The sequence below is a fragment of the Medicago truncatula genome, chromosome 8, assembly GCF_003473485.1.
Source record: "Medicago truncatula cultivar Jemalong A17 chromosome 8, MtrunA17r5.0-ANR, whole genome shotgun sequence".
Classification (NCBI taxonomy): domain Eukaryota; kingdom Viridiplantae; phylum Streptophyta; class Magnoliopsida; order Fabales; family Fabaceae; genus Medicago; species Medicago truncatula.
Window position 1 is genome coordinate 36,938,165 of NC_053049.1, and position 9,741 is coordinate 36,947,905.

At 32.5% G+C, this 9,741-nt stretch overlaps 1 protein-coding gene across 1 annotated transcript; it reads right to left on the minus strand.

The window, feature by feature from the left end:
* Positions 1–2,136: 2,136 nt before the first annotated feature.
* LOC120577445 (zeaxanthin epoxidase, chloroplastic) lies at positions 2,137–7,889 on the minus strand. Its single transcript, XM_039828945.1, has 16 exons — positions 7,184–7,889; positions 5,993–6,155; positions 5,794–5,868; positions 5,236–5,336; positions 5,002–5,117; positions 4,685–4,896; positions 4,431–4,522; positions 3,956–4,070; positions 3,747–3,850; positions 3,614–3,659; positions 3,424–3,488; positions 3,237–3,323; positions 2,991–3,045; positions 2,807–2,895; positions 2,631–2,715; positions 2,137–2,519 (listed from the first exon to the last, which is right to left on the minus strand). Exons 1-16 carry the CDS (start codon positions 7,687–7,689, stop codon positions 2,439–2,441), a joined length of 1,992 nt encoding a protein of 663 aa, XP_039684879.1. The 5' UTR covers positions 7,690–7,889; the 3' UTR covers positions 2,137–2,438.
* Between the last annotated feature and the right edge of the window lie 1,852 nt (positions 7,890–9,741).

Genomic DNA, 9,741 nt, shown 5'->3' on the forward strand with positions numbered 1-9,741 from the left:
AAATCAAACACATTAAAAGTACAACAATGAACATCATTTCCATAACCTAAAATCATTCAATATAATCATCATTACAATAAAATTTATGTCCATCATTTCCATAATAACCTAAACATCATTCAATAATTAACATACACTTAATCATTTCTATACACTTAATCATTTGTGTCCATCATAATTCTCATAACCTAAACTAACTAATAAATCAATATACACTTAACCAAACTATAATTAACATCATTTCTATCATTTCCATAACCTAAACTAATTAAATAATCAATATAATTTTCATTGAGGCATTTGATCAAACACTTTGTGTGCAAAGTATAAAACATATTCAAATTGTGTTCATTTGCCACCATTCAAAGCCACATTATCATTTAAACAACATAGGCAACAACTACATTCATATATCAATAAATAAACTTCACATGCAATGGTGAAATTGTCAATTAATTTATAAAACCTAACCACATGCAAACTACTCAAATTTTTTTAGAAACTTAACCTAAACAAATTAACATTAACATTGCAATGATTAATGGTACTTACTTGTGATAATGTGGGGATGATTGTCTTGCAATTCGTGAAAATGGAATTTGGAGAGAATTCGAAGAAACTGCAAAACTGAGTTTCTATTTCTGTATATGTTCAGCACGCCTCGGCAGTTAACTGCAGCTGGATTTTTAATTCCTAGCCAGTTAACTGCCGAGGGGGCATTTACGTATTTTACTTGTGTGCCTCAGCCTTATGAAATGTGTGAACAACAATTTTCGTTTTGTTTTACTACTCACTTGGAGATTGTGCATTAAATCGTTTAAAAATTAATTAAAATAGGCATAGCGAAGGAAGAGGGTTTTCTTAGTATTTTATATTTTAGCTCAATTTTAATAATATAAAAAAAAAATATCTATTTTATTTTTTATTTTAGATTTTCGGGTATTATGTTATTTATTTCTCTATTTAAGCTTAACTTTAATATCTATTTTATTTTTTATTTTAGATTTTCGGCTATTATGTTATGTTATTTCTCTATTTAAGCTTAACTGTTGTAGCCTAAGAGATAACTTTTATTCATTCAATAATATTTTAAAAAGTTTCCTCAATTTCTGATAGATTCCGGAACTCTATTTTCATAAGTTTGTCGTTTGTAAACTTGTTTCTTTTCAATTTAAGTTTAACGTTTGTTAGCCTATACTTCCAACTGCGTCACACGGTAATAAACTATTATTAGGATTAGAAAGGAATTCAAAGTAGTAAGACTAGCATTCCCTTTTCCTTTCTCACTAGAATTGAAGGGGGAAAAAACAAAACAACAAGGACAATATATGTGGGAGAGAAAAAGGCATGCTCTTTTCATGAACAAAAAGAAGAAGAAAATTGACATGTATGGGTAAGTATTGTAAATATCTTTAATATTTTTTGATATGGATAAATATCTGTAATATAATATAATTATTCTTCTTTTCATTTAAATGTATGGTCTTAAACAAGTAAAATTCTATGGTGAAGTTATGAGAATGACTTTTTTGGTGAAGTTAAATGGCCAATCATTGAGCATTTATGTATTTAATTCATGTCACGTCAGATTATATGGTGTATTGCACATGTGCTCATAAGGTGTGTCAGTATTTCTTTACTTATTGCAATTGTGTCCTTGATTAAATCAAAATTAAACTTAGATTCCCATTTGTGCACTAAGATTGAAATTCCCTTTAATATTTTGTATGAGGACTGATTTGTAATAAAGTAAAGTTTAGTTTTAGAATGGTCCACCAGCAGGACACTAGCTACATGACATCGACAATTATGTTATTGCTTAAACAAACATACATGATGCAAATAAACCAATTCTTCAATATTTTTTCGAACCCCGACTCCTGCATATAACAATGCATGTCCCGGCCAACTAAGTTATGCTCACGGGGACGATGTATATCTCTAGTGAACAGGATTCACTTGAATTCTAATTAATTTCAAGCTTTAATTCCCCTTACTCAAGTAAATATCATGGCCTAAGATCTATCAAATGGTGATAAATCATGAAATAGCATCAAACATATAACTAGAACCATTCATTAATAATGCTAAGCCTACCCAATAAACAAAGCAAATATCCAAAGGATGAGAAAGAAGTTGAAGAAAATAGAATTTGCACTTTTTACATTGATAAATATACATTTCCATTTTGTAAAATCGCAATTAAAAAAGTCTGAGAAATTCTTAGCTACATACACTGCCTTCCATGGTCACTCCATTCAACATGTGAAAGTTTATGCAAGTCATATTATACATGAATCGAGTGCTTGTAGAAAACAATTTCTACCCAATATTGTAAAATATCCTGACCCTATAAGATTGCAGATAATGCTCTACAACTGCAAATTTGTGCTGTGTAACTTTTCTGTAACTTAAATATTGTATATCAACACAATCAATCATACTTGCAGCAAAACTTGTGTCTCTTCCTTCTTCGCGATGCTTGGAGCGGAACTTTTCACTTTAACTCGAAATGAAACCTGCAAATAAATCGGATGCTACGTGTAAGTAATGCACCATATAAATTACTACTATGTTTAATGTGAAAAGTCATTCTACATTTAAAGACTTCTAAAGGGATCATTTATCACCTTCTCAGAACCAAACTGAAGAACATCATATGGGTGGACACGAGCAGGGTAATTTGGAGGAACCCGATATCGCTTTCCTTCAATACTGCAAACATAATGAGAATGATATGAATTATATTTGTTAGTAAATAAAACTATATTAGCAAAATACAGCACCTTCCATTTATTTTACTTACTCAGCGATCCAAGTGCCATGTTCACTCCGCATATCAGTTACGAAGAAGGCTCCATCCTTGTAGTAAATTCGAGCATGCGTTGGAGAAACCTTAAAAAAGAGAGAGATTGTTGATCATGTTGAATGATATTGAAAAAATTAAGCAGGGAACCGAGTTTAATTCAGGTCGTGATAAATTGTTCTACCTTGGGTGAAGTAATTGTAATTGAGCTACCTGGATCCCCCTCTTGCACTGCACTCCTGCAATTACACAATATATATCAGAAAATGAGCTAAAAGTGAAAATTATATATATATATATATATATATATATATATATATATATATATATACATGCCAATTGAGAAGGGAACAATTCATACTAAATGGTGACCAAAAAGTAAAATCATTGTTCATGTTTCAAAAGGCACAACTGTAATCAGTAGGCATACCCGATTATGCAGGGTTTCATCTCATTTTGTGTTAAACGTATCGGTTTTGAAAGACCTGTTTCCTCTCCACATGGTAATAAAAACCACCTGTAATTCAACGAAAGATGGACATAAAAATTAGGTTATCTATGTTATCGTTAAAATTATGTATGTGATGATACTCGAACATATTTGGTCAGAGACATACTCTCCGTTAATAGCACGCTCAAGTGCATCATCATCTTCAAACCATTGGCGTAGTTGTCCGTTTGCCTTAATAAATAAATTTCTATTAGCATTCGGATCACTACAATTGTAATAGATACATGCAGATTGCCAGATACAATTTCTTCTCAGCAACAAAGTATAAAATTAGCTATATAATTTGAGCAACATACTTTGTCCGAGAGCCTGCAACTTATCGGTCTACCTTCAAGTTTGTCACTGCAAAAGTAGCATTTACTTTCATGTGGTAAGTAATTAATTTCACAATTTTACATTTCATTATGCAAAATATACATCTTTCCTTACCTATTTCCACCCAAGATCCAGTTCAACATAGACGGCATCAAAATGTCGACAAAAAACCTCCCTCCAACTCTTCCGGGATGAGGTATGCGAAAGTTGGTCAAAAACTGAAGAGAAAGAAAAAGTGATTATTTCGGAAGCATATCAATTTTAAGAGTCAAATTCACTATATTCTTCATCCTCTAGTATATTTGTAAAATTTAAGATCCTACCTCCAAAGGACCAAGACCAACACCTAGATATGCCTTGTAAGTGGAAGCCATCAGAGCTGCCATTCTAGCCATCCCGTGAATAACTGCAACTCGTAGTTTTCTTTCACTTTCATAGCTGGAAGCATTCATGGAAAAGGGAATAAAAGATAAGCACCATTAGTCACCTCACCAAAGAGAATATCAAATCAACCTATTCGAAAATAATGATAGTGTAACTATTGGTATGATTAATGTGATCTATGAAGGATTGACAGAGACATGGACAATGGACAAGACGCCAACACTGGTAATAATTTGAAAAGGTGAAAATTATAGAATGTAAGCACATGTGTCAATGTCTTGTCAGACACCAGACACGTCTTCGATCTGAAGTTTCCTTGATACATAGGTTGTGAAAGCACCTCTCAATTCAAATCAAGTCAACAAAATCTTTATTTCAATGTTTATCATATTTGAAAAGCATAAGGTGTGTTACCTCCTTAGGGCTGAATCAACCTTAATTGGATTCCCTGATTTAATACTTTGTTCCCATGCATTGTCCAACTCCTTTGCAAGTTGATAACTGTCCTGTAACAATGAAAAACAATAAGCTTTAGTTAGAAAGGGATTTTGCATCACTATTTGAGTGTTTGATTGAGTACTAATTTGACTTTGTTCATGCATCTTCTCTTAATCCAAAAACAAGTGTAATTTTATGAATGTTTCAGAACAAAATAAGAGAATATATACCTCAATGGCCATGCATCCTCCTTGGCCCATATTTGGCTGCATGGCATGGACTGAATCACCAAGCAAAGTAACACGACCTTTTCCCCATTTAAATGTCGGTATCCTGTCGTAGATGTCTCGTCGCAGAATGGCTTCTTCATCTGTGGCAAGTATGAGATCTATCGTATTATCACACCAGCCCTTAAATATCTTGAGCAACCTTTCCTTTTTTTCTACAATGCACAAAGAATTAAGAGATTAATACGATGGATTAACTTTTACCACATAGCAAAGGATGAAAAGACTGTGCTTCTAACAAATACACTAAAAATGCATACTATTCGGTTCATCAGCACCACCGGGAGCTTCTTTGTGAAACGCATACCATTGCATCTTTCCAGCTCCAACATCTGAAGATACAAAGTATTGTTTGTGTCCCAAGAATACTCGGTACCTTCCCAAAGAAAAGTTTAAGTAAGCTTCTAAACATGATATAAGTGATATTAACAAAAGCATAAATATACGCCAAAGAAAACGGATAAATACGGATACAAAACTAATGGCCAACATACCCAACAGATTCAATGTCAGCAGGCACAAAATCTGCAATACCGGTATAACAAGTATAGCCAGCGTAAACAGCTTCCGTTTGTCCAAATAACTGTGTCCTGACCTATTCACAAAAGAATACAATAACATTAAGGTCCTATTTTGATAAACATATTAATTAAGCGATTATTATATAAGTTCTTATGTATAAGATGTTGATATAACACAAGATAAAATAAAATCGGACTTTTTTTATAAGCTATAATTCGTTTTCATAGGATAACCCCTGAGAGCTTATGAAAATAAGCTGAAAACAGCATATGAACATGTTATAATCTGTTTTCATTAGCTCTCCCGAACATTATCACAAGTGTTTATGTTAGTAGATAACCTCAAATAAGTCAATCCAAATCGACCCTAAGAGCAGAATTTAAGATCATATAGAGATCCTACAAACAGAATGACATAAAAGAATTTCGCAGTGAAAGAACAAGTCAAACAAACGTGAGTTCCATTGTAACGTATTTTGTGATGTATTAATGTAATGAATAGAAACAGAGTTAAAGAAAAGTTAACAAGACCTTGGACCATATACCATCTGCTCCAACCAATAGGTCTCCTTCATATTTTTGACCATTCTCGAGCTCTACTGTTACCTGAAATCAAAAAGCATTATGAGGAGGGTAGTAAATTTTAAACCCAATGATGTGAAACCTCGTTAGTCTTCCAATGCATATTCAAGAAGAATGTAATGAAATTAAAGCATTCTTCTCTAGCTACCTTGTTTCCATCGTCTGCGAAATTAACGACATTACTAGCATTCAGAACAATATCTTCTCCAACTGCACGAGCAAGGATCCCTTGCAAAGTCATTCGGCTAATAACTCTTGTGACCGGAAGACCACGTTCTACTGCAGGAGTGAATGTATCAAACTTAACGTACCTGATAACAAATTAGATATCAATTCATGGTACCAAATACTAACATCCGAGAGTAAAGGAAATTGCTGACAACTTTTTTACAGCTCTGGTATGAATGAAACAATACTGTTGTCTTATAAAGAAACGCTAATGTTCTAAGTATAACCAATCTGATTAGAGAAGGGGGTGTTAATATAACTTTGACTACGATCACTAACACAAACATGCTAAAATGGTAAACATAGTTAATCAAAGCCAACCGACCAAAGTGGATAATATCAACTATGAAGTCGAAACCATATCATCCGGTTAAGGCAAAGAGTTATCAAAACCAACTGTCCCACCGTTAGCTGTCATGAATATGCTACAAAGTTGAAACCAGTGTTGTCAATTGCAGATCACGGAAAATAGCAGTTTGTCAAGTTCTGCTATGCAACAGTACTACAGTGTCGCTATTCGGCAACACTTTCTACTAGATAGCGTATCGCAAAACGATAGCAATTTGTTCGAATTCTACTATGCAATAGCCGCTATTTGACAATACTAGTGGAAACTAAGTTCTTAATGGTCTCTAAAGTAGAACAAATATTTAAGAGTGGAGGACACTCCTTTAATAAACCTATAAATTATACTCCTCTAACTTTAAATGCTCCTCCAACTCAAAGTCTTGGATACTTGGTGAACAAAATTGTATATAAATAGAATCATTAGAAACTTCTAAATGTTTACACTTGAGTATGAAGCATCGACACTCCTTGGATTAGGTGTGTCCCGGTGTCGGACATGCGTCGGTGTCTGACACCGACAACACCTATGATTACACTTAATTATGTTATTTTCTCATATTAATATCCGTGTCGGCATGTCATAGCTTGAGGTCTATTTATACAACCAATGGAGTCAAACAACCTAACTATTTTATGGTAAACTGAAATGAGATATCTAGAATCAGAACAAAACCCAAAATACCAAATAACAACAAATAATTCAAAATTAATACAAAATTTAAATAAAATAAAATAAAATTCTGTTAATTAAATTTCAGCATACCAAGAACCAGAAACTCCATCAACAAGGCCATTAATTCTATCACCAGTAATACAACCAACTCTCATAACTTCATCAGCAACATCTGAATCAATAGCTTCCAAAGCAGCCAAAGCATTACTCTGTATCTGAATAGGACCTCTATACTGTCCCTCTCCTCTCACAGCACTCAAATCTTTCTCAAACACCATCACTTCAAATCCTTTTCTCTTTGCAGCCAAAGCAAAAACCAATCCACCAATTCCACCACCAGCTACAAGCACCCTAAGATTCTTCTTCTCACCTTGTTTTGAAGAAGGTGGTACAGTAGCTTCAGCTACACTAGCTTTAACTTTCACATGCATCATAAAAACATTCTTCCTCTGTTTTTTTGCTCTGTTTTTTCCATAGCTATGAAAAGATGAAGTGTTTTCCAATGAAAAGTCTTTGTTTGTGGGAATTGAGAAAAGGGTTCTTGAGAAAGATGCTGTAGATGGATTCAATGAGTTGTAACATAAGGTAGAAGCCATGGTTGAGTTGAAAAAACACAAACCTTAAAAACCAAGAACTAACACAAACACAAGTTCAACTTTGTAAGTGTGTCTTTGTGTCTGATCAAAGGATCAAAACACAAAGAATGTTTTGCATTAACTATAATTTTAGCAAATATTGAAAGAAGAAGAGATAAAAGAGAAAAATAGTGTGAAAAATGGAAGAAACAAAAATGTGATGTATAATCATTATTGTAAAATAAATAAAAGGGAAATTATTATTAGAGGTTGAGGTATTTTTTGGTGAATAAATTGTTATTATTTTTGGTGAGGTTGAGGTTGTGACACTGATATAATAAGAAATAAAGAGAGATAATGGGATTGGTGGTTTACAGTTATAGGCCACAAATATCAGCACCAAGATGTCCAAATCAATCTCCTATGTAAGTCTCTTAGTTTGGTACTCCTCTAATTTCAAAACATATAATTAAATATCTAATTTGGTTTTTCACAATTCACATTGTATTGCTGAAGTTCAGTATTTTAAAAATATTCTTAAAATTGTTAAATATTAATTGATTTTGTGCTTGCTTGGCCATTGTGTTTGTTACTTTGTGTGGTGTTGTTTGAATTTTATTTTTAGAATACGTTTGATTTGCAAAACAGTAAGTATTGGATGGAACAGTATAAGACAGAACAATATATGACAAATTTTTATAGTATTGAATAATTTATGGTTTTATACGATTTTTTATGGACAAAATGATATTTTGGTAAGTTTATGATATTTTATGGTATTGAGGGACAAAAATTTCAGTTATTATCTTGTGTCTTACCTTCGTTTGTCTTGTCTCTAAAACAAGTTTATAAATCAAACATTGTACAACTGGAGTATCTACACGGTATCATTGATAACGATCAACAGGTGAGCTCATTCAACTCAAGTGGAAGCTAGTGCTGGGTGAGTGAGTGTGAGAGACATTTTTGTATTTAATTAATTGTGGTCATAGATCAAATTTGTGCTGTATACTTGTATGTTGTAAGCTAACCCACGTACGAATAATCCCAACAAGATTCAGATCTCTACCTTGAAATCAAAATAACAAATTTCATTGGCTTCTGCTATTTGCCTATATGGATAAGGACGTTTTTATCCGTTCTTTGACTTTTATTCCTTCACAATTCACACCTCTTGACTATAATAATTAGCCTATGTGAAATAAAATTTCCTACTATTCAAATTACTAAGAACTTTTTTAACGAATGGTGCAAACCATGGAAAGGATCTATGCTAGTTAATGTTCTTGACAAATTTATCTTCAAGTTCTCGGTAGTTAATGTGTTGTGATAAATCACAGGGATAAAAAAATGATATTGTTTGTTTTAGGTCTTGTGTGAACCTGCACAATTTTATTCTTATAAAAGACATTTCATTGTTTATAAATTATCCTTAAACTTAATTCACATACAATCTGAGACTTTGTTATATACCAATATTGCATAACTGACTTGTTGTTTCAGTGGTTAAATGTCTTACAATTTAATTTTGCACATTTTATAAATAAAAACTATTTCAAAAGCATCCTTTAATAGATTTTAGCAGGAGTCATTGGATTTGCACCAAAGGACACATCCCAACTAAAATCTAATTTTCAATTTATATTGCATTATTTATTTCACGACTAACTTAATAGAACCTTTAGAAATAAACTTTCTAAGGACCTAGAGGTAGTAGCAGAAAGCTAGGTGTTAATAGTTTTTTTTTTTAGTACAAAGCTAGTTCTCAATAGTTATTTATTTATTTAATTATTGATTTAGTGGCCACATATACTAAAATCAATATACACCAGAGTGAGAATAATATGGTGATATGAGTTTGAACTCAGTATTCCATATAAAATATTCTCACAAGCAAACAATTATATTCTAACAACGTGAGCAGTTATTAATAGTTATCATAATAAAAATGTATCCCATGTTTTTTGGGGGTCTATTTTTCCACTCTGTACTCTTTTCCCACTCCCTCCAATATTCCAAAAATGTCATTGAAATTTTAGATTATATAATCATCATAAATGAGGTTGTTCCTTG